Source organism: Penicillium cosmopolitanum, assembly GCF_028827165.1.
Source record: "Penicillium cosmopolitanum strain IBT 29677 chromosome Unknown utg000009l:1.0-9042332.0:1.0-9050551.0, whole genome shotgun sequence".
Lineage (NCBI taxonomy): Eukaryota > Fungi > Ascomycota > Eurotiomycetes > Eurotiales > Aspergillaceae > Penicillium > Penicillium cosmopolitanum.
The window spans coordinates 8,257,258-8,280,149 of NW_026622679.1; the positions used below are offsets into that span (position 1 = coordinate 8,257,258).

At 48.8% G+C, this 22,892-nt stretch overlaps 10 protein-coding genes across 10 annotated transcripts; 6 read left to right on the top strand and 4 right to left on the bottom strand.

Annotated features, from left to right (window-relative positions):
• Positions 1-260: 260 nt before the first annotated feature.
• On the bottom strand, positions 261-1,604 carry N7509_011178 (LLM class flavin-dependent oxidoreductase; the record flags this gene model as incomplete). The annotated part of the gene is made up of 1 exon (XM_056635815.1): positions 261-1,604. The coding sequence occupies one exon, from the start codon at positions 1,602-1,604 to the stop codon at positions 261-263; it is 1,344 nt and encodes a 447-aa protein (XP_056486435.1).
• A 291-nt stretch (positions 1,605-1,895) lies between these two features.
• On the bottom strand, positions 1,896-3,004 carry N7509_011179 (isocitrate lyase/PEP mutase family protein; the record flags this gene model as incomplete). The annotated part of the gene is made up of 3 exons (XM_056635816.1): positions 1,896-1,928; positions 1,980-2,461; positions 2,521-3,004. The coding sequence occupies 3 exons, from the start codon at positions 3,002-3,004 to the stop codon at positions 1,896-1,898; spliced, it is 999 nt and encodes a 332-aa protein (XP_056486436.1).
• A 541-nt stretch (positions 3,005-3,545) lies between these two features.
• Positions 3,546-5,236, top strand: N7509_011180 (putative MFS transporter; the record flags this gene model as incomplete). The annotated part of the gene is made up of 5 exons (XM_056635817.1): positions 3,546-3,668; positions 3,727-3,787; positions 3,839-4,010; positions 4,081-4,349; positions 4,398-5,236. 5 exons carry the CDS (start codon positions 3,546-3,548, stop codon positions 5,234-5,236), a joined length of 1,464 nt encoding a protein of 487 aa, XP_056486437.1.
• Positions 5,237-6,292: 1,056 nt separating this feature from the next.
• On the top strand, positions 6,293-8,293 carry N7509_011181 (transcription factor domain-containing protein; the record flags this gene model as incomplete). The annotated part of the gene is made up of 3 exons (XM_056635818.1): positions 6,293-6,519; positions 6,573-7,495; positions 7,545-8,293. The coding sequence occupies 3 exons, from the start codon at positions 6,293-6,295 to the stop codon at positions 8,291-8,293; spliced, it is 1,899 nt and encodes a 632-aa protein (XP_056486438.1).
• A 2,941-nt stretch (positions 8,294-11,234) lies between these two features.
• Positions 11,235-11,702, top strand: N7509_011182 (ATP synthase subunit C family protein; the record flags this gene model as incomplete). Its single annotated transcript, XM_056635819.1, has 1 exon — positions 11,235-11,702. One exon carries the CDS (start codon positions 11,235-11,237, stop codon positions 11,700-11,702), a length of 468 nt encoding a protein of 155 aa, XP_056486439.1.
• A 1,556-nt stretch (positions 11,703-13,258) lies between these two features.
• On the bottom strand, positions 13,259-14,020 carry N7509_011183 (uncharacterized protein; the record flags this gene model as incomplete). The annotated part of the gene is made up of 1 exon (XM_056635820.1): positions 13,259-14,020. One exon carries the CDS (start codon positions 14,018-14,020, stop codon positions 13,259-13,261), a length of 762 nt encoding a protein of 253 aa, XP_056486440.1.
• Positions 14,021-16,472: 2,452 nt separating this feature from the next.
• On the top strand, positions 16,473-17,682 carry N7509_011184 (uncharacterized protein; the record flags this gene model as incomplete). The annotated part of the gene is made up of 3 exons (XM_056635821.1): positions 16,473-16,714; positions 16,774-17,212; positions 17,284-17,682. 3 exons carry the CDS (start codon positions 16,473-16,475, stop codon positions 17,680-17,682), a joined length of 1,080 nt encoding a protein of 359 aa, XP_056486441.1.
• A 710-nt stretch (positions 17,683-18,392) lies between these two features.
• N7509_011185 (SDR family oxidoreductase) lies at positions 18,393-19,254 on the bottom strand (the record flags this gene model as incomplete). Its single annotated transcript, XM_056635822.1, has 2 exons — positions 18,393-18,586; positions 18,645-19,254. The coding sequence occupies 2 exons, from the start codon at positions 19,252-19,254 to the stop codon at positions 18,393-18,395; spliced, it is 804 nt and encodes a 267-aa protein (XP_056486442.1).
• Positions 19,255-19,531: 277 nt separating this feature from the next.
• N7509_011186 (Zn(II)2Cys6 transcription factor domain-containing protein) lies at positions 19,532-21,455 on the top strand (the record flags this gene model as incomplete). Its single annotated transcript, XM_056635823.1, has 4 exons — positions 19,532-19,692; positions 19,744-20,427; positions 20,477-20,757; positions 20,806-21,455. The coding sequence occupies 4 exons, from the start codon at positions 19,532-19,534 to the stop codon at positions 21,453-21,455; spliced, it is 1,776 nt and encodes a 591-aa protein (XP_056486443.1).
• Positions 21,456-21,992: 537 nt separating this feature from the next.
• Positions 21,993-22,459, top strand: N7509_011187 (carbohydrate-binding module family 50 protein; the record flags this gene model as incomplete). Its single annotated transcript, XM_056635824.1, has 2 exons — positions 21,993-22,219; positions 22,270-22,459. 2 exons carry the CDS (start codon positions 21,993-21,995, stop codon positions 22,457-22,459), a joined length of 417 nt encoding a protein of 138 aa, XP_056486444.1.
• Positions 22,460-22,892: the final 433 nt, after the last annotated feature.

Here is a 22,892-nt window from a genome sequence, read left to right on the forward strand (position 1 = left end):
GCTGGCCTGCTGTGATTGGCCCGATGACCGGCGATCTGAAAGTAGACCGATTCCATCGGTAATAATTTTGTCGACCGTTTGCTTTAATCACGATCATTGTTGTGGTTTGCAAGGTTGTCTAGTAGGGGGCCGGTGGTACTTTACTATCTCATGGATCACATATATTTTGCCAAAATTCAATATTTGGGAGAACAGATACGGTAAAAGAAATAAAATGTACGTCACATTCAGTCTCGGAGGCAATCAACTAAAAGAAGAGATTATGCTTGGCTAAAAAACTTGTTCTCAGGTCTTGCTAGGCCAAAGTGATCACGCAGTGTCGAACCAGTATAGTCCTTGCGGAACAAGCCCCGACGCTGCAGTTCTGGAATCAATTTCTCTGTTACCTCATCCAGGCCTTGCGGCAGGAAAGGAAACACGCAGGTGAATCCATCTGAGGCCTCTTCACGCAGCCAAGTTTCGAGCTCATCTGCAATTTCACTGGGAGACCCAAGGAAGGCCAGGCCGGAATACCCTCCTTGACGTTGAGCAAGCTGGCGGATGGTTAATCCCTCCGTCTTGGCCACTTTCTCGACAGACTCTCGCGCTGTCTTACTCGCATTTGTCTCCGGTAGGTCTGTTGGTAAAGGTCCATCAGGGTCGAGCTTGCTGACATCCACGCCCAGGACAATAGACAATGATGCGATTGCACTGTCATAATGTACCAGGCTATCCAACTTCAGTCTCTTTTCCCACGCATCCTGCTTGTTCTCTCCAACAATGATCAAAGCAGCGGGGAGGAGCTTCAAGCTATCTCTCTTGCGACCAGCCTTCTCCACTCGTCCTTTGATATCTGCATAGAGTGCCTTTGCCCCCTCAATGTCCTTCGGACTACAGAAAACGACCTCGGCCGTCTCCGCTGCCAACTGTCGGCCTGGCTCACTTTGTCCCGCTTGGACAATCACAGGCCATCCCTGCGGAGGCCGAGCAATATTCAGTGGCCCACGCACTTTAAACTCATCACCAGCATGATTTAGCGTGTGCAACTTCTCCGGGTCAAAATATTCCCCAGTCTCCACATTCCGAACAAACGCATCGTCGGCGAAACTATCCCACAACCCCGTAACCACATCGTAGAATTCTCGAGCTCGCTTATACCTATCGCTATGGGCCATATGCTCATCGAATCCGAAATTGTGGCTCGACTCGGGGTTGCCGGTTGTCACGATATTCCAGGCTGCTCGGCCTTCGCTTAAATGGTCGAGACTGGCAAACCGCCTAGCAACATGGTAAGGCTCATCATAGGTTGTGCTCGCAGTGGCAGCGAGACCGATCTTCTTTGTCACCGATGAAAGAGCAGAGAGCAGAGTAAATGGCTCAAAGGATGTCACTGTATGGCTACGCTTGAGGGCCTCGACAGGCATGTTCAAAACAGCCAGATGATCCGCCATGAAAAAGGCATCGAACTTGGCTGCTTCTAGCTTCTGTGCAAAGGCGGCGATATGTTTGAAATTGAAGTTGGCATCGGGGTATGAGCCAGGATAGCGCCAGGCACCGGTGTGCAAGGACACCGGCCGCATAAAGGCCGTTAGATGAAGCTGGCGGTCGGGCTGAGGGTCTGCCATAGCTGGGGATGTTGAAAATCTTGATGATGATTATTTAGAAAGCATAGTTTCTGAGTAAATACATAAAATCTTAAATACCTTCAGTAACTTCCAGTTGACATCTAATCGGATTTATAATCCTCGGATCCTCGGGTGATGAGGTTATGGCGTGCTCGTAGCACGACGCTCACGCAAGAGGGGAACTTGAACGCATCTTATCAGTGGGGATGTTTGAGACAACGAAGTATCATAAGTTTATCAATTCAATTCTTAAATCATCTCCAACGGCAGCGTCTAGTAGCGCATCTCTAGTTAGGTGTTGTACTTGTACTTCTCCTCCCGAGCCTATACAACGTCAGTCTACATCGGCGGTGGTTCGGGAACGATGGAACTCACCCAGTACTTGTTAAATCCAACACCTTCGCAGACCTGATCGTATGACAATATCATGGGAGGGGCCCCAGTCGTCATAGATTTCTTCAAGCCGTCCAGAGCTTCCCGAACACTCCGGAGATGAGCAGCGACCAAGGTCCAAGGGTACGCAACAGCACTATATCCCAGCTCACCAAGCTCCTTCGCTGAAAGATTTTCTGTCTTTCCTCCCTCGATTATATTGGCGAATACTGGAATATCCAGCTCATCCGTACACCGCTTCATCGCATCGCGATCCGGCAAGGCCTCGACAAAAATCGCGTCGACTCCGATTCGCATGAATTCCTTTGCACGAGTTATAGCTTCGTCCCAGCCGTGCATCAAAGCGTCTGTACGGGCGAGAATAAAAATATCCTGCCCTTCATTGCGAGCATCACATGCAGCTTGGATCCGAGCATAGGCCTCTTCGCGAGAGACGACGTTCTTACCTTTAGTGTGACCGCAACCTGGCAGATACCCGGCGGTTAGAACTTATCTCTGAAGTATCAAAGTCAGAGAAACATACGTTTGGGCCACTGTTGATCTTCAATCATAACTCCCGCGGCTCCCGCAGCTGCGAAGCTCTCAACTGTTCGCTTGACATTCATCGGACTTCCATACCCGGTATCGCCGTCTGCCATGATCGGCACCGAGACCTGGCGGAAAGACTCCTGGATTTTATCACACATTTCGGCCATGGCAATATATCCAGTATCCGGCAGGCCGTATGAGCTGGCAACTGCATATCCCGCGAGGAAAACCATCGGGAATCCTGCTTCCTCGACCAGGCGAGAAGAGAGGCCGTCGTACGTGCAGGCGTGAGCGAGGATCTTGGTGGGATCGTTGCGGGCCTCAAGCATCATTGTGCGGAGTCGCGAGGTTTGAATGGATGGGATTTTTCCGCGGACATTCTTCAACTTGATAGTGACGTCGGTAGTCGTGCCATCTTGTGGCCCGGCGGCCGATGCACTTTCGAAATGGAAGGGATACGGAACGTTGCTGGCGGACATTGTTGCAAGGCGGAATGAGAAGCTTGGGTAGTTGTGAATGGACTTATTGCAGCGGCTCTACTACCTTTTAAATTGCTCGTACCAGAGCGATATCGGCCGACAGGATAGCTGTAGCTATATTATGATCAAATATCGCGGATGTTTCAGGCGCGGATAATTGTGAATACCCGCGACGGATGGTTCCCCTCTTCTTTCTCCTCGCCATCGTAGACGCTATAGGTCTAGTTTTAACTGTGTTTAGTGTCTGATCCAATGAAAAGCATCCCAATTAAATAAAAGGGCGTTTTCTCAAGCGGGGCTCGGCACTTCCTTGAGCATGCAGGATCCCGGGCCCATGGGGTCCCCGGATTTTGATTTCACAGAAAGTTTGTCGAGTCTCATTTGACTCTTCCTCTATTTGTCCGAATCCTTCTCATTATATATTCAGTACTTATTTCTCAAGTTTTTCCCGGTCCCGCTTGCGATATTCTAGCTCTACTTTGTGGAAGCAAGTTTGTTGATATTTTATGCCTGACAACACTACCTTGCTGAGCAAGAAGCCATGACGGGATTAAAGGATGTGGAGCAACTTCCAAACTGCCAGCATTTTGAAAGTGTTGATACTGAGAAGAATCGACAACAATCTACCGTTCCGGAGACAAGACAGTCCTTGATTCGAAAGAAGGTAATATGTCATGTATATGAGACCGAATGAGAAAGTCCGAGTCTCACAAATATCACAGTTCGATCGCCGAGTACTTCCAATAGTCTGCATACTCTACATTCTTTCTTACCTAGATCGAGGTAAGTTATGTTACATCTTGAGCCCGCTTCATCTCTAATCATCTTGGGCAGGTAATATTGGCAATGCAAAGTCAGCTGGAATCGACAAGGATCTCGGGCTGGATGACTATCAATGGTCATGGGTACTCTATACCTTCTACATCTGCTACATTGTCTTCGAATGGACAACTGTCTTGTGGAAAATTCTCCCCGCTCACTCATACATCGCTGTGCTATGCATCTGGTACGTCCTAGTGAATCTTAGTCCCAAGGAATATGAGTACCAGAATTTCTAACCATGTTTAATCATCAAGCTGGGGTGCTGCAGCGATGTGTAGCGGGGCCGTCACCAACTTCGCTGAGCTTCTCGTATGTCGAGGGTTGCTCGGTGTTTTTGAATCCGTTTTCGGTTGTGGTGCACCCTACTTCCTCTCTCTGTTCTATCAGAGAAAAGAATTAGGATTCCGACTATCAATGCTTTTGGGTATGTCTCCGGTTGCCAACTGCTTCGCCTCAGCTCTTGCGTACGGCATTACGCAGATAAAAGGCAATCTAGAGCCATGGCGCTACCTTTTCATCATTGGTATGTCCACGTTTTTGTCCGATTTTTGGCAAGACTGACTGGAATTAGAGGGCGCGCCGACTGTTCTGTTCTCGGTTGTTGTATTCTTCTTCCTTCCTGACTCACCTGGCTCCGCAAAATTTCTCGACGAATCTGAGCAAACAGAGGCAGTTGAACGACTCCAGACAATCGATCGTACTGCCAAGAATAAAGTTCAATGGCAGCAAGTCCTCAGCGGATTGAAAGACTACAAGAATTATGTTCATATGACTATCCACTTTTGCTGCAATTACTCCTTCGCTGGTCTTTCCAACTTCCTACCGACCATCCTCGAAACAATGGGGTACAACTCAGTTAATGCACAGGGTCTGGCAGCTCCGCCTTACCTTGGATCATTCATATGTTGTGTTGCTGCTGCTCTTGTATCAGATCGATGGGGTAATCGCGGCTGGGTGATTACATTTTTCGCATCCTTGGGTACAGTTGGCTATCTCATCTTGACCTGCGTGCAGGACGAGACCCATACCGGGGCACGATATGCGGGTATTTGGCTTGCAACTTGCGGAATATTCCCAGCGCTCGCTATAAATATCACCTGGATGCTTAATAATCAAGGTGGAGAAAGCAAAAAGGGTGCGGGCATGGCGCTTTTGGCTATCTTTGGTCAGTGCTCCAGTCTGATCAGTTCCTCCGTCTTCCCGGATAGCGATGCACCGCTTTATACCAAAGGGTGTGCTCTGGGGTGTGCTTTTACTGGCTTGATTGTGATACTCGCAGTTGGGTTGCACATAGATTTGAAAATGGAAAATAAGAGACGCGATCGTGAGTATGGGGAGATCAACGAGCACGACCGGGTTGATGTGACCGATGGTGGTGACAATAACCCGAACTTCAGATATTTGACTTGATTGCTAGGAGTTTATTTGGATGGGCATTCTACTTTAGCTTACGCCTATGCGCTTGATCTGGTTTGACTTAATCTATTCTTGATCGCAGCTCCGGCGCTCCATAACAGCAATCGACCCAGTCTTTCAGCGTCCCAAATTCTAGTGTTATCTATCAGGCTCTGTCACACCTCAGTGATGCTGTTCTACCTATAAAATTTGCTTGATCCTAAGAATCCATGATATTGAGTATATGACTGAGTAGGAGGATACTGGGATGGCTAGGTATCTACACCGTACTAACATACTAGCGCCAACTAATTATTTCCTAGCCTTCACTATAGATATTCTAAAGACATTTACAAAATACAACCCCGTAATAATCTACCCCTAGTTTTATAAGTAATTTTTGAGGTGCTAAAACACTGGGTCATTGCGACTATGGAGCGCCGTCACGCGGATGTTGTGCCGCGGCTATTTTGTTTCAGTTGAAATTAGAGTAATTAGCAGCAAACTCGTGTTCAGGGAAGGAGCCAGGACAGTCAACTTTAGAATTGGTATGTTTTATCAGTCGCACAATTAATTCAACCCTCAAAGTCTCCGCTGGGCCGACGAGGCCAACTTCGACAAGAAGACGCGTCTCGATCGCGGATATTCGAAAAAGCCGTCGTCTCCACTTCTCCGCACTTCGCATTCTTCCTCCAACACGCACCATCCATGGACAGGAAGAAGCTATCACGAAGTAGGGCTCTTCATGACTATGAATTCCAACGGGCATACAAAGCATGTGTCCCATGCGCAAGGCGTAAGGTGAAATGCGAGCCGGGTGAGGGCGAAAAATGCTTCCGGTGCACCAAGAAGCGGATCGACTGCACCTTCACCTCAAAGAAACCGTGGTCCCGAGCTTCGAAAGAACCATCCATGAAAGGAAGAGATTCTCAGCATGAAAAGAATGCTCATTTACAAATGTTTGCTATATGCATCTTCATCCCCGACTTGTATCTTTTTTCTAAAGCAAGCAGATCGCGATCGACTCCGCACGACCAATCCGGAACCAAGGATGGCCATCTTCCGACATCGATGTTGCAAAAGGTTGTGTCGAACAATAAAGATGCGATGGATATTCTTTTTGAAGCTGCTCTTCGCGAAGAATCACAACAAAATACCGAGCAAATCACCACTGCCCCTATCCCCACTCTTGTTCCCCAACGCCTCACCACGACTGACGCGCTGCAGATGTGGAATGCCTGCCGATTTGTGAAAATGGGATGGTTTTCCGCTCATGAGGCGATGACTCTGGTTGACCTGTCGGTGTTCTCCCTGCATAAAAATATTGCGCTTGTACTAATGAATGTCATAGTTTCTTCGCAAATATGAACCCTCTCTCGCCTATCCTCACGGACTTCTTCGCCTCCCATAAGAATCACTTCTACCTCGTGACCCAAGAACCCATGCTCTGCTGTACAATTCTCATGATATCCTCGCGGTATCATACTCTTCGGGGTGTTGGTGGCTCTTCGCGGGCATTCTTCATACATCACCGACTATGGCAGCATTGCCAACACCTTCTGCTCCGGCTCACTCTGGGCCAAGAAAAGAAGTCGAAGGCTCGAACCCGTAATATTGGAAGCATTGAGGCACTTCTTCTCATGTCAGAGTGGCATCCGCGGTCATTGCAATTTCCTCCGGAGACGGATGGCTGGGATTCGGATTTTATCATGACCCATCTGGATGTGCGGGACCCGCCATTGACAGATGAAGAAGTCCCAGTCTCTGCTCGATGGAGGGAAGACGTGGTTGAGCCGACGATGCGATTTGAGCGCATGTCGTGGATGGTTCTGAGCTCGGCATTGGCCCTTGCTCACGAGCTTGGCGCTTTTGATTCCAGCACCAGAGTTCTCAAGCCTGATGGCCTGGTCGAGATCGACGCTGAGATGTACCTTGATCATCTTGAGCTACGGCGACAACGACTTCCAAGCCTACTGTTTGTATACATCAACGTTCTGTCTTCGAGAATCGGGTGTACTTCTCCGGTGCCTTCCGATACCAATATTTCCGTCCCTGTCTCAAGGCTGTTGTTGCAACAGAAAGAGGGAAGAGAGTGGATTTCTTTCATGAACTCGTGGATCGGAATTACCAAGATGTCAAGTTCAATGATGGGAGCATTATATCCTCTGATGAATGCACCAATGGTCCTCGACACAGCCGATCAGTTCATGTCCATGGTGGAGGAGAAGCAGATCTTGATAGCGAATTGGCGACAAGAAAACCTCAGCACCGCAAGTAAGTGGCACGCTCCAGATCTGAGCAATAAGGCGACTAAACATCTTAGCCCCCGGAACAACATTTACGGATATCCTTTCCATCGAGTATCAATACCTACGTGTTCTTGTGAACTCTATCGGAATGCAACTCGTGGTACAACGAGTTCTAACAGGCGATAATCCACACAGCGAAACCACCATTGATCACTCCTTCATAGAAAGGACAAGACGACTTGATATGACGGGGCGAGAGTACGGTTTCATCGAAGAGGTAATCGATGGTAGCTGCCAAACACTAGAGAAAGTTGCCCTTCTCGGCGCCACTGGTGCATTGCATTATTCGCCGATGAGAATTCTCTTCCGTACGATCAGCTCCTCCATCTTCTTGATGAAGGCTCTTGCGCTTGGCGTGCGTAATTCAAAACTTCAAGAGGCTTTGCAGATACTCGACCGGGCGATTGCGGCCTTACAGGACAACAACAATCAAGACGACGCGCATTTGCAATCACAATATGCAGCTCTTCTCCAGACACAGGCAGCAAGATTAAGAAGGAGTCTTGTTTCATCGAATCCACCGATCATCCAGTCGAGGCCTCTTCATGATGGTTTGCATGCACCTGCGGTACCGTCGGCAGGTGAAGAGGATCTTGTAGCCGGTCTTGATCTGGAAAGTCTTTCTAACTTCGACATGAATGACTGGCTGTCCCTGCCATTTGATCCATCGATGGCTCCTTTTGCTCCATGTGAGGGTGAGCTTGGTGTTCGGTTGGATGGTGTTGACTTGGACTTGGATTTTATTTGGCAGTTGCCACCATAGATCTGTTTCTTTTTTCTTGTTCGCTTTTGAATGCAGCAAGATTACTGACTGGAATGAAGTGCTACTCTCTGGGGCGCAGCTGAATATTGGCCATGGAGCAGAGGGAAAGCAAGAATTACAATGAACTGTGGAAAACAAACCAACTACGCCCCAGAACCACAAGTCAGGCTAATAACGTGGCTACGCTATTACAAGTTGGCCACATTCCCGGAAAAGAATCATGGGCCCTCTAACACACCGGATTGGCCAATATTCATTCGCACAATAGTGGCCCAAAATAATATTAACATTAGCAAAGCTTCGCGGGGAGCACGCTATGCCCATTGAGACTAGGAAGAGAGAGTGGATCATCGAGGCAACAAGATCTGGGGAAAGCTGAGCTCCCGGCCACTACTGCACCGTGCTAATCGGATTAGAGGTGGAATGGAGAGACAACCCCCGTTGTGGCTTTGGGACAGGGCAAGAGCCCGATGGATATGGGGCTGAATCGTGATTCACTTCTCGGCATGTACGAGTACGGAACACACCCTTTAGAAATCCTGGGCATACCAACTCGTCCAGTACAATGCAACTGGAATTCCGTCGATCTATCTTCGTTTGATATCGCTCTGGATGGGAGCCAGTCTGGAAAAGTTTGAGCTTGCCATTCTTCAACGTACAAGCCCAACCTCACAGCTCCAATGGCCACCCCGGTTAAGCATATCCGTACATAGCTACGAGACGAATTATGGGTATCGGTTTCCAAAGGAACAGCCGCCAGGTCCGAGGTCTCGAAATTTACGCAGTTGGGCCGGCGTCTCCTTGTTTCTTCATGGTACAGAGGGTGTTTCTGCCGCAACGCGTCCCTTGAAATTCAAGAGTGTTGTAAGAAAGGAAACGAGGTCGATACGAATTCCCATCGTGTACGGTGTGGTGGAGGTGATGGGGAATTTCAGGTCCACCTATATGCCCCATCAGGTGGAGCGTTATGGCCAACACACCTTTTGCCCCTGACTCCGGCGTGGGATGATATGAGGCAGAGGTTGGAGAAAAGCGGATGCGTGTCCATCTGAACAATTGACAAGTGTGATAGCTGCATTGTTTTTCTTTCTTGCTGTTTGTCCATGGGAAGCAAGGGTGCGGCTGCTTCAGCCATTTACCATACCAAGGCCCCCTGGGACAGCTGGCCTTGCCAAGGATCCGACACGCATGACCTCACGGCGGCGGGTCGATGATGCCGCGATGAGTCGAGGACCTGCGTAATCTATCGTATTTTATGCGTATCATCGGTAATTTAAGACGTACCCTAAAACACCCGAGCCTCCTTTTCCGGGCGCCACCGACATGTGTATTCTCACGACCTCGTATTATAGGATGGCATTATACTGTCCACTTCCCAGCAGATATAACACGAACAAGAGATATCACAGTCTTATATCAATTCAATTGACCCTGATCAATTGAAATAATGAAAGGAAATATCTGCATAGCAAGTCCGTTCGCCAACGTCGCAACCCTGAATCGAGCTTGTGTGGGTCCGCCAAGCTCCTGCGATCAGCCGAGCTGCAGCCGGCGCTTTTTTTTTTCCCACGGAGCAGAGCCGCGAGTTCCCCTGTGTAAACGCGAGCGCGTCGGGGCCGCTATATAAGGGCGCCCGAGCCCGTTCAAATCAGCCGATGTAAAGATTCTGGAGGAGAGCTTTTCAGCGGGCCAGTTGGTGTCGAGCCGGATTGCTGGTTGGGGTGAGCCGGAAGGGGGGTCCTAATTGTGGACTTGATAGTCGGGTTCTGGCGGGTCGGGAATCCAGTGGGTGGAGGCCGAGGGAAGCGAGAATGGATCCGTAGGATTCTTTTTTTTCTTTTTTCACCCTTTTTCCTCGAAAGTTGTTCTTATGGGTGGGATTTTTGAAACCGCCTTATTTTTAGTTTTTTTTTTTTTTTGACCGACCAATTCCTCTGCATGAATATCCTCCGGTTTGCCGACATTATAAAAAGGTACCCGATTCCCCCCCTGCAGCCTTGGACCAGCTGCAGGTGTTTGCTACGAGCTGGTAAGAAAAAGAAAAAAGAAAAAAGATCAAAAGGAGCAAAATTACGGGCAATAGCGGACCATTGGATCCATTAAATTACCATTAGGCCACTCGGTGAGGCTGTTTCCGAGGAAAGGGGACGCCATCAGCAGCGGTTGCCCAGTGAATCTTTAGTTGGTGGACCTGGAATCCGAGTCGGCCCGGTTTGGAGGACGCCGGGAAGCAATCTGGAAACCTGCGCTGCATTCAGTGGCCGGAACGGTCACTGATTGGTTGGCATTCTTTGGATCGGTGGATCTGACCCACTCAGTTGGAACATGCTGATGATCCACTGCAGGGGTGGCTTTTTTTTTTTCTGCTTCTTTTGACCAGCTTATCCCTTTACCTCCCTACGCCGGAATTGATAGATGAGAAACAGTGTTTCGAAGCTCTGTGTATGGATGGAGTACGAAGTACAGAGTACAGATAGGGGATTAGACAGAAGGATATTCAGAATTGACTCCTCTGTTCTCTGGTACAGGATGATCCATCCTTGGGACACTTTCAACTCCACAACGGAGCAATTGGATACTGAATACCTGTATAGATCCACTCAACCGGACGAACCCGTAATCTTTGGCAATTTCATAGTGGTTTATACAGTACTGTATGAAATTGAAAAACAATGCAATACACACCCCCAGCATTCCCCGTACCGATGATTTGCAACTGAAATACTCTCCGGCGTCCGCACAGAGTAGGGCTTCTGTATTTCACGCGCGCACTAGCCTTGACTAGGAAGCGGACGGGCGAAAATTGTGCCGCGGAGTATTTATGTCCCAGGCAGGCCTTCTTCCGTCCTTTTCTCAGCTTTTTCCTCCCTGAAAAGTTCCTTTCTATACCACTCCTCTCTTTCCCAACCCACCACCCCCAACCCTCCCAAAAACCATCACAATGGCCGCTACCCGTGTCTTCACCAGCCGTCTGGCTGCCACCATGGCCCAGACCACCAAGGTCGCTCGCCCTGCCGCCCGCTTCCAGCTGAACGCTGCCACCAAGCGCACCTTCACCTCCCAGAAGGCCCCCGTCGCTACCTTCGCCGCCCCCAAGCGCGCCTCTCCCACTCTCCTCCAGGCCAACGCCCGCAACGCCTTCCAGTCCGCTGCCCGCCGTCAGTACTCCTCTGAGGTCGCCACCGCCATGGTTGAGGTCTCCAAGAACCTGGGTATGGGTTCCGCCGCCATCGGTCTCGGTGGTGCCGGTATCGGTATCGGTCTCGTCTTCGCCGCTCTGCTGATGTCCGTCTCCCGCAACCCTGCTCTCCGTGGCCAGCTCTTCTCCTACGCCATTCTGGGTTTCGCTTTCGTCGAGGCCATGGGTCTGTTCGACCTGATGGTTGCCATGATGTGCAAGTACGTCTAAACGTGTCACCATATATTCGTCAAGGCCTCGGTGTTATAGTATCTACGCATCTATCCCGGGGTCCTCGAAGCAATCGGCCTTTGAAGGAACGAAGAAAAGAAAGAAAATTATAGACAGTTTCTCTCCTGTTTGTTCGAACCCCCTTTTTTTCTTACTCTTTTCCTTTGTTTCCGCCGGGGAGGGTATTTGGTCGTGATGTATTACCATGTACTACTTTTCAGCGTCATCTACAACACCTATTTCTTTTTGTACATATAGAGTCTACATGGCCTCACCCATCCCAACTTCGAAAGAGCCAAAAACTCTGTGTGTTGAGTGTCGTATCTGTTTCCCCTAGATCCTGCTTTTCTTTCTCCGATGGTCTCCTGCATTTTCCACCTCATGGGGAAGAGGAGCATCCAACGGTCCGTATCAGCCTACGTATGCAAATCTCAAAGCTATCAGTTTGAGCTTACGGCTTGAGCTTAAGATGACAGCTTTCCAGCTATCCTTGTGAACCTGGAGTTTCCATCGCAACCCGACAACCCCTTGACATGGGGCCGGGTGGACGGAAGCTACGTGTAATCTTCTCCCAACGACCACTCCACTACGCCCATCCATTGACGGTCAATGTTCAGCTATAAGCTCATACGAACCTATTATACCGATCGAGCTTGTAAAATCCATCCCAGCAGCTTTGTGTAGCTTCTGGTGCGACCTCGAACCCCAGCTCAGCGAAAACTCACTAGCTCCGGTTTTCGGGTAGCGCGCTCCGGCTACCCGTCGGCAATGACTCAGCTGACATCCACGAGACTAATCTTGCCTACGAGTACGAGGTGGTTTGGTTTGAATATTGGTATACAAAGAAGGATCTACTAGTGATTGTAAGACATGGTGGAAATATTCTAGTTCTGCCGAGGTGAGATTCAACTTTGGTGTGATCCTGTCACTTGTGACTTCTGATGCTTGGCAAACTAGGGAAGAGCTTGAACGCCATTCACGTGCAGTAGCGAAAGGTTTCTTCCTTTTTACTGTTAGACTTGGATTTAAGTAATATAAGACTTAAACAATTTCATCTTATCTCCTTCGCCGATTCTTGTCGTGGTTTCTGGTATATTAGTGCTGAAACTTGAAACTTGAACAAGTCGCGTTCAATCTTGACCAGGTTATGGTGGTATACGTCTCCGATATATACCTCCGCCATTTGGTGAAAGAGAACGCCACGCAACTCTTTCAAACAAACAAAAATAAATTGGAGCAGGGCTTCTTGTTCAAATAAACATCAGCGAGCATATTAAATGACGAATTATTCCTGTAGATGGCAGAGTAAACATTAAGCCTTGGAACTCTTATTTAAGTAGTACCAGTACTATTCAACTTGAAGATGTTCATAATTGCTCGATTGCAGAATTAACATTAAGTGAGATAACAAAAATATCAACATGAAAGATCAGAATCGACTCCGATCATGCCATAAGCTCGCTTGCTAAACGCCGGTAAGGACCCCGATCACAAAGAAAAGAACAAGCAAACCCAGAGAATTGCAGCCCAAAGGAAGAAGAATAGAGTGACCGTGACTAGATGATTTCCAGATCTTCAAATTCCACCACCAACCCATCGGACGAACCAGCCGCCGATGCCCCTTCCAATGGAACCCCATGCATAGCATCCCACATGGTCTGTCCACGACCGAGACTCGTCGGCCGACTCGCATACACACCCACATGCACGAATTTATCCTCCACCCCGTAGAAAAACCAGGTGACTTCGCGCAACTTCTTCCACGTACTTCCCACTGCTCCGGGCGTGAGGGCATACGGTGATGCCGACGGAACCTGGTACCAAATCCACAAGGCGTGGCCGATGCGCTCGAGCTTAATGCGTATAGACTGGACCGCAGGACCCGGAACCGTCTGAACGAGCGGAGATAAACACCAGTCTGCGCCATCGGCTGTTGCGCTCACACTGGAGGCATTCACGGTGCCGGACGAAAATTCCATGCCTGCTTTCACCCATTTACAGGGCGGGTTGGGCCCACCTCTTCGGTGGGATAGAGCGGCTGTGTCGGAGAAGGCCTGCGGAGCTGCGCCGGCGAAAATCACCAGGCCGCCCTGATCCCATTCCATTTCCCAGTCTGCGCTCACGGTTACTTCGGCGATGACGAATGGGTGGCGGAGTGAGGTGAATACGATGGGCGCGGTCGAAGTATCGCCGTTGGGCGGTTTCCGCCATAAATCGGTGTTTGGGCCGGCCGTTAGACTGAAGTATTCCATGCATTGTGGGAGGTCGAATGTCGGGGGTAGGTTTAGCGCCGTGAACGAGGAGCCATTTGGTGGCATCTTGGTGCTAGTTCTAGCTTGTTACCGTGCTCTTCTGAGACTGGCTGGTTTTTCTTGATTTCTCTCCTATTTCTTTCTTTTTGATCTCTTTGGGATGAGATGAGATGGGATGGGATGTGATAGACAGGATCCAAGTTTGATCCAGAAGAGCGGTGGATCGGCCACGAGCTGCTGGTTTGAAGAATGATATCCGATCTGGATGAGGTATGTATCGTACTCCGAAATTGAGCTCCGATTCCCTGCAGATCATCAGATCGTCGGGCAGGCCGGTCGAACCACAAGGGGGTGGGAGGGGTCAGCGCATTAGGCGGGAAAGTTTAAGCAGGTGTCCGAGTATTGCAGAGTGAATTTGCAATTAGACAGAAGATATTAAAACGAGATAGAAAGCTCTCATGAAAAATTTGCTGGGGTTGTCCCAGCGGTGCAGTGGAGGAGAGAGCGGATGTTGCGGAGTGCCGAATGCGGTTTTTTGAAGTATCGTCGAGGGAACACGACACCAAAAGAAATTCAGACGAGCCAAAAAAGAAAGAAAAAAAAACAACGAAGAAACTGAAAATGCCCGAACCAAACACCGACTTGCGCGTTATATGCAAATGGTGTATGTAAAAGGAACTCTAGGAAAAAGGAAAAAAAGGGGATCATTCATTGTATCGTGACTAGTACTCTATTTATATGATCAAATGGATTTTGGGACGTTCCCCTCCCCCCCTGGAACTATCTTTCAGGGGATCGCGACTTAGGGCGAACCGTTCAAGTCCGCTAGATAACTCCATAAACCCGAAAGACGTACCACTCACCTGGGAAGAACCACATTGCCGGAATCTACAATCGCAAAGAAAGTCGGGTCGAAACTCTGGGATCTCGCCTCCAGCGCGTCCTTGATTCGCTTCGGCGGACCAGTTCGCAAATGGCGGGTCCCCATGCATCCCGGGGAATCAATCACGTTGTGACAGGCTGGGGGACCATGCGGGCCCCGAACTGCGTCTAAAACTACGCTTGGGAGTAAGTGGAGGAGGACGAAGAAGAAGAAGGAACAGATACATAGAGGAGGACGGAGTACGGGGTCAAAAAAAGGTCAGCGATCCATAGAGGACGGGACATTGAGATCCACGCGCAAGCGCAGCTGAAGATGGCTTCAACTCGGTGGATTATCCTCGTGCTGGACGCCCGTGCGACGGTTGTGAATTGTTGCCACGACGCCGACGGGCCTTTTGGATCTGTTCCAGGACGATCGGTCGGGTCGATGCATGGCGCGTGGCTCTAAAGCCGCCCGTGCAGGCACAGCTGAGATTGTGCTCCGGGATATTCCCTGACAGTAGGTTATGAAGAAGCGATGGGGTTTCAAGATGCGTGGCGGTGGTGCGACTCAGCCACAACCCTGCTCTCCACCAGAGTGCTGCACTCGGCTGAAGAAGGTAATCTGCTGCAAGCACGAGACTTGCTGAGGTGTTCTCGGGGAGGCCGAGGTGGAGAAACGGTGGAGGTGGCAGAAAGAAGCATCACTGAGCTGGAGTTGGAGTTGGAGTGAACTGGATAAGCTGTGGGTGACGTGTTTGACACAAAAAGGCCAAGCTAGTGGGAACTACCGGGGGTGGTCAGATCAGGGTGAGAGGAGCTGATGACCGGCCATAAAACCCTTGATCTTCCCTCGACAGGACTCGGAGTCAGTCAGCCAGCTCGAAGCCAGATCTTTGTCGAGTCCATCCACCAGTCCTGCTCTGCTTCATTTCTGTTTAACTGCTGACCTGCTTCGTAGAACCTTTATCCCGTCCATGATGAGCTGGCGTCAAGCCACAACATCTCCAGGGGACGACTCTACCAGCTTAAATGGATTATCTCGTGTTGGATCTCCCTCGTCATGCGTCTGTGCCGTCTCAATCACTCTATCATACACGTGAAGACCCTAGACCTCAGACTCGAAAAATCGTCGAAAGTCGGTGGCCTAAAAATAAATCAAAAATGGGAAATCTGGGAAATCTGGGGGCCAAATGCTGGAAAAGGGGCCGGCTTAAGGGATCAACACGATCACCACAACGCATCACAACACGCTAAGAACATGACCAAAGAAATCGGGCAATCGAGAACCGTGAATTGCACGCTGAAAAGTCAAAAGCCAAGGCACTCTGTTCGTATTGTTAGCGCCTTTTCTCTGTCCTAAATCTTCCTGTCCAATAGCAGCCCAAGGGTCTCGGCTCAGCCTCGTATTCAAGGTCTAAGAGCCGCTCGATTGAGCCCTGCGTTGGCCCGTTTAAAAGGAGCGAGGACTCAAACACTGAAGCTAAAAAGCCTTTTCTCTTTTCTGCGCGCGAATTCATACCACCTAGGCACATCGAAGCCCTTTGTAGTGCCTGTACACTGCGAAACGGGTTCAGTTTCAGTGCAGCCAAGCTTTGTACTTCTACGGAGTACAACAAACCGAGACCCACCGTAATCTCGCATTAGCACCAACACAATGGCACCGCGACGTGGTGGAGGAAGCTATAGCTCTTCCTCGGGAGGCTCTTCTAGTGTCTGGGCCACTGAGACTGAATTTTCACTGGATATATACTCTTCAAAGAGTCTCTTCATTGCAGGCTTTGCTTTTGATATCCTTTTCGCTCTCGCACTCATTGGGTTTCTAACCTGGTCGTGCTTGATTCGAGGCCACAATGGCCAGATGAAAGGTGTGGTGGTGACTCTTGTCGCATGGTTATGGTATGAAAATGATCTTGTATACATCGGCGAACCAAATAACAACTGACAGTCAAATCTAGCGCCCAAATTACTTCAATAGTTTACCAGATCTTTTTCCTTGCCGAGGCCACCATTACTCAATATTATAACATTGACCTGATGCTTCAAGTGTTTTTCTCCGATCTGGCTATTGTGATGGTTGTCTTTGTCTTCTACAACCTGATCCATCGTCTGCTCAACCGCCTCACAGATTCCGGGAAACCCTACGCGGCTATCGCAATCGTTCACTGGATAATTCTCGGCATTTTAGCGGTCATTTCATTGGCAGCTTGGGCCATGTTTGTGGTAGTAAGAGTCAGATATGTTCAAGGACCTTACGGTGATTTGACCGAGTTTTCGTTGGACGTGAACAAGGTGGATGGCGCACGAACCATTCTTTTCTTCGTGGTATCGCTGGAGATCTTCGCCTGGATACTCTTCGCGGCAATCAAAGCTGGTTCCCATAGATTTACCTCACGAGTAAGTTATAGAATGGATTTCCCTGACCTGTGTCTGGTATATGGAATTAAAAGAAACTCACCCCATCACAGGTTCCTGTCTATGCCCTCCTTGGCGGAAGCATCTGCTGGTTCGCGCTGACTCTGACAAATGCCGTCGTTTACATCCGCTACTATATTGAGATTGTTTATGTCGCCCCTGACTACCTGCAGACCGCGCTAGCGATTTTGCAGTTTCTCTTTGGCGTCGGTACTCTTGTCGGAATCCTGCTATGCTGCCAGAAGTGGCGCCATGTCGATGACTCGATGGGCAAGCCACAAGCTGTTACAGTACAGTATCCCTACGGCAGTGGTCCTTATCAGCAATACCCAGGATATGAGCAGCAATTCCAGCCATATCCCGGTCAGCCACAGCCTCAATACCCCCAGCAATACCAGCAACCTGTGCCTGTGCAGCCATATCAACAGCAACCCTCACCGCTACAAAAGTGAATGTCCTAGTGGCTGAAGTTTTGACAGAATCGGGATTACTGAATGCATCTATTGCATCTCTTGTGTCTCTTAATTAATACCGCTATGCCGTGGATGACTGGTGCTTTGCCTCCCAACTGCTACTATTTGCTTTCGAGAATATGATTGCCCTTTTGCCCTTTGTCGAATGTCGCGCCAGAAATACCCAATTTATGTTAACACGCTAAATATGAAATTAAACAAAAATATTAATGTACTTAATCAAATGACTATCTGTTATAATTCAATAAATCCACAAGGCCGCAGATGGACCGTATAATGGATAAAGATTTACTTGCGGAGTGGAGCTCTTGTGTGTAGATCTTTCTTCGATTGGTTTCTACGCAAGGTATGACGATTATCACTGAGCTCTGGGAAGTTATTTATCTCGTTAGATGACCTTAGAAGTGAAGTAAATAGTAACAAAACGGAAGGTATAACTGAGAAGTGATGGTATTACCTCAAAGAGGATCTAGCGTAGATAATAATATACTGTCCTCTGCCATCGCCTTGATACCAATTAAAGTTCGCGGCAACAGAAGCTCAAATTAAATTTCGTGACATCCATGTATATCAGTAGTACTATTATCACAGAAAAGGACGTTTGCTGGCAAATATTCCGCATCTACAGGTCAGGTACCGCCACTCAACACTTAGCCGCTCATGAAATGCCCATTCGATATTCAGAGCACTTAAAACCAGTCCACACGATTTCCATTATGGCTCATAAAAGAACCACTTTTCTCAGAATCCAGGCCTTCAATAACCTCCAGGCTCTTTCTAACACTTTCCTCAGGCCGGATCTGGCCCTGGAGCGAAGGATCTTCGGCCCGGAACTGCTCCAGCATAAACTGATTTGCCTGTGCTACCTCTGAAGGCATCTCTCCTGTGGTGACAATATTAGTGTCTGCCATTATTGAAGCAAGAGAAGGCAGGTCACTTACCCTCCCACGTATCAACCCATCCGGGGCTTAAAGCCAACACCTTGATATTTTTGGGTGCAAGTTCTGTCGCATACTTGGCAACTTGGACGTTCATCCCGGCCTTTGAGACAGAGTATGCGACAGCATAGCTGAGGCCACTTTTCTTGATGAGATCCAAATCTGCCATGCCGCTAGATATATGCACGATCTTCTTCTGCACGCCCTTCTCAATCAAGGGTAGGAAGGCATTTGTCGTCCACAGGCCACCATAAATCGCAGTATTAAGGGACGGCTCAAACATATCCCGAGTAGCTTGAACATCAAAGGGAAACTGACTCGGGGTGTAGGGCATCGTGGCCATATCGACGGCGTTAGAGTTGTGGATAAGCACATCAAGTTTCCCGCCTGTGATGGCGGCAGCAGCTGAGGCGGCTTCGAGGAGAGACTTTGGGTCCATCACATCGCCTTTGATAAGGTGCACGTTAGGGTGACTGGAAGCGAACTTCGATATGTTCAGTGAATCGGGATTTCGCACAACCGCCAGGACCGTGTTGGTTGTATCGGTGGCAAGTTGGCGTACAAACTCGAAGCCGATGCCCTTAGAGGCTCCAGTGATGAGATAAGAAGACATTGCGAATTATTGAAAGCCGAGAGAAAAGTACCTAGGTATCAATGAAGAGTGAATTGAACTGTTGTCGTTGTTATTGGGATACTTGTTCGACATTTACTTCCTTTTTTATATACTCCGGGGGATTACAAATTGGGATCCGACCGGACGATCCGTTCGCCCCGGTCCATCTGCATTGCTCAGCCGCCTTCCTTGCAACCGGGTCCTCCGCATCGACCGGTCCGTTACCTCTCCGGCTACTGAGGGACTCTTTGGAACATAATTGTTAATGACTGACTCAATGTCCGCAATCAAGAGGAGAGCATGCGTGGCTTGCACAACTGCCAAGGCGAAATGTACCCCGAAGGCCGAGAACTTGTGCCAGCGGTGCGCTCGTTTGGGCAAGGCATGCACATACCTTGACCTTCCACAAACGAAGCGTAAGCGCAAGGCCACACCGAGGTAATTATTCCCAATAAAAATTGCCATCTACGGTATTGATAATGGATAAAGCCGTGTTGAGGTGCTAGAAAACAAGGTCGACCAGCTGACATCGCAACTCGTTGCCTTGACCCAACAAAATGGGCAGACACCGTCGAGTACTTTGACTCCGCTCACCAACGACCCAAGCTCGTATTATGATCCTAAGTTGGACTCGAGAGAAATCGCCGCCCTGATAGATGCTGCTACGGAACCGTCCCACGGCTCCGAGCCGCCGACCAGCTCTGGCCTGGAGGGCCAGCCGTCTATCGTGGATCGAGGTCTTTTGAGTGAAGTTGAGGCTGAACACTTACTTGCAACCTTCCGGCTTGATTTAGTACCCAAGTTTCCTTTCGTTTGGATTGGACATGACGAAACGGCCGCTCGGCTCAAAAATCGAGAGCCTTTTCTCTTCCTGTGTGTCGTGTCTGCGACCATGGGCAGTCCCCACCGTCTGCGCAAAATTGTTGCTGACGAAATAATGAAACACGTTACCTTGAGGATAGTGACACGGTCTGAGAGAAACCTCGAGTTACTCCGCGGTCTGTTGATCCACATCGCATGGTACTCATACCCCGCAGAGAAATATCACCCGCGGTTTGTGCTTTTGATTCAAATTTGTGTTTCTATGTTTTATGATTTGGGTTTGCACAAAAAGCCCGATTTGAATTTGGATGAGCAGCGGGCACTGCTCGGTACATATTGGCTATCGGCTGGGTAAGACTCTCTACGCTGGCAGATGCGACCTCAGCTCATTCTTTATCAGTTCATATGGCGTACTCGGTCGGCCGGTCATGATAAAGCATGACGGTCGAATCGATGAGTGCATGCAAAGTTTGAGATCTACCGAGAATGTGTCGGATTCGTGGATTGCGCCATTTATCCACATACAGTCTTTCTTGACAATGATGGATGAAGTTCACGCTTCGATGCAGACAGGCGGTGGGAAGGCACTTGTCCAAGTAACGTGCGGCTCTCTACAGCGGCACTTTAATAGTGTGAGAACACGCGTGGAGAATGATATCGCAGGCTGCCCGTCACCGACTGGTATGTATAGGATCTATGTGTTTGATGGAGGCTGACTGGCTATCGTAGTCAATGCAATACGTACTGAGATCATGTATGCGGAAATAGGGCTGCATGAATTATCCCTTCGGGAGGAAATGTGGATTTTAGAGCCTGCCAGCACAATCCGGACAACTATGTTGATGGGTATGATACAGAAAACCAAGGAGCTTATCCTCACGATTAAAACTATACCGACATCAGAGATTGGTCAAATGGTGATAAACACTTGCGCTCGTATATGTGCTGCAGTGGGCTACTTGTCGAGAGCAGCATTAACTCTACTCAAACTAATTACCAGCTCCAACGACTCTGACAGGGAAACCCAGGTCCAGGCCGTTGTTGAAGCAGCAGACTATTCTAATCTTGTGACTGAGCTTGCCATCGTTTTGGAGACAAGGCTTCTGGGAATGTCTGCTGCAGATAAAGAGACTGATATTGTGGGAAGTCTTTGCTCCAAAATGCGTCTGTTAGCACGTTGCTATCCATACCAAGTCAGGGAAATAGTTGGAAATGTGCCCTCTCAAGCTCAGGATGACTCCATAAAGGAAGTTGATGCCGATGGGGTTGCTATAACACCCCAAGTCTGGCCGTCTATATACGGCGATCTGGACGACATGTTACCAGTTGATGACATGCAGTGGGATTCTCTTTTGAGAAGTTTCACAGGGTTCAGCTAGCATGGCCAATCCATTCTTTTGCCATTGATGTTGCAAATCCATCCTTTTAAAAGACGGAACACGAGCGGCCTACTATATGTTCCGTGGGGGCGAATAATTCAAGTTGTAAAGGATTCGGCGCATTTCCCCCTATGCAATGCATTTATATTGTATCATTATGGAACTACACGAATTCGCAATTCTATTCTTGTAGTAGAGATACTATCAATGACCGTGAACCTGGATTGTGGGGTGCCTTGTCTTCTTGGTATGCCAGTATGCAACGAAGGCTGCCGCCCCACTATTCAATCTTGGTCCAGATTGGATGGCGATGACCAGGGACTACGAGTGTACATGAGTATTTGCTATGTGATTATACCCCACTGGGGCCAAAAAAAAGGGAAAAATCAAATTCCCTAGCATGTCGGACCTGTTTCCGTTTGTTAAAGGAAATAGTTTTGAACCTCTTTTTCTCCTGTCATAACTATCGGAGAGAGGGTAGTTCTTAATTTTACACTCACGCCTGTCTCGCAAAGTGCAGACTCATACCTGAAAAAAATGAGGGGCTTGATTCCTCTCGCTCTTGCTGCCATTGTCCAAGCTGGACACGTCCCCAGCCAGGAAGCTATTGCCCAGACTGGAGACATTTCCACCGATCATCGTGATGACAGACCTACCGTCTGGAAACACATCGACATGATATCCGTTCCTTTCGTTCATAAAATATATCCAAACAACAGACCCGTCATCCCAATTGCCGATGGTACGAGAGAGGACTGCACGGAGTAAGTGACACAGGTTTCTCAATCGATTTTACTTACTTATCGCACTACAGGTACTCGTGGTATAAGGATTACGAGTTTCGTGGCCAAGAAATTGAGCGAGACTGCTGGGGTATTGCCATGTTCTACGAAATTACACCAGAGGTTTGTTTTCGCTGCCTATGTTCGGATCCCATCAGAAAGCATTTGAAGCTAATAATAATGCCGCAAGGAATTCATTCTTTGGAACCCATCGATGGCTAAGAACGGTACCCGGGCTGGCGCCTCGAGCGTTGTAACTGTTTCACCGACAAGTACGGTCGCTTTGCCTTTAAATTATTGGTATCCTTGCACTATATCGCCAAGTACGTCTTACTGTGTGGCTTCCTCGACACCCACTTCTTAAAAGTGAAGTCGACGGTTGATACTATAGCATATTCAGGTCCAATGCTTTGTCCCGGTTGTTTGATTTCGATGGAGTTACGAGTCTCAATTACGAGAATGATCGTGTTTCGAAAACTTCTGGCGGACCTGTTGAAATATTGGATTTTGTCTGGGTGACCCTAGGAGTGTCTCTTTAAGTCTTTCTCTGGCATGCTGCTTGTATAGTAGTTGCTAGTTAAATTGGCAGATTAGTCCTCGGTCATCTTGGAACTCGTAAGGATTCAACTTTTGATTCTATAGCTAGTCTTTCTGC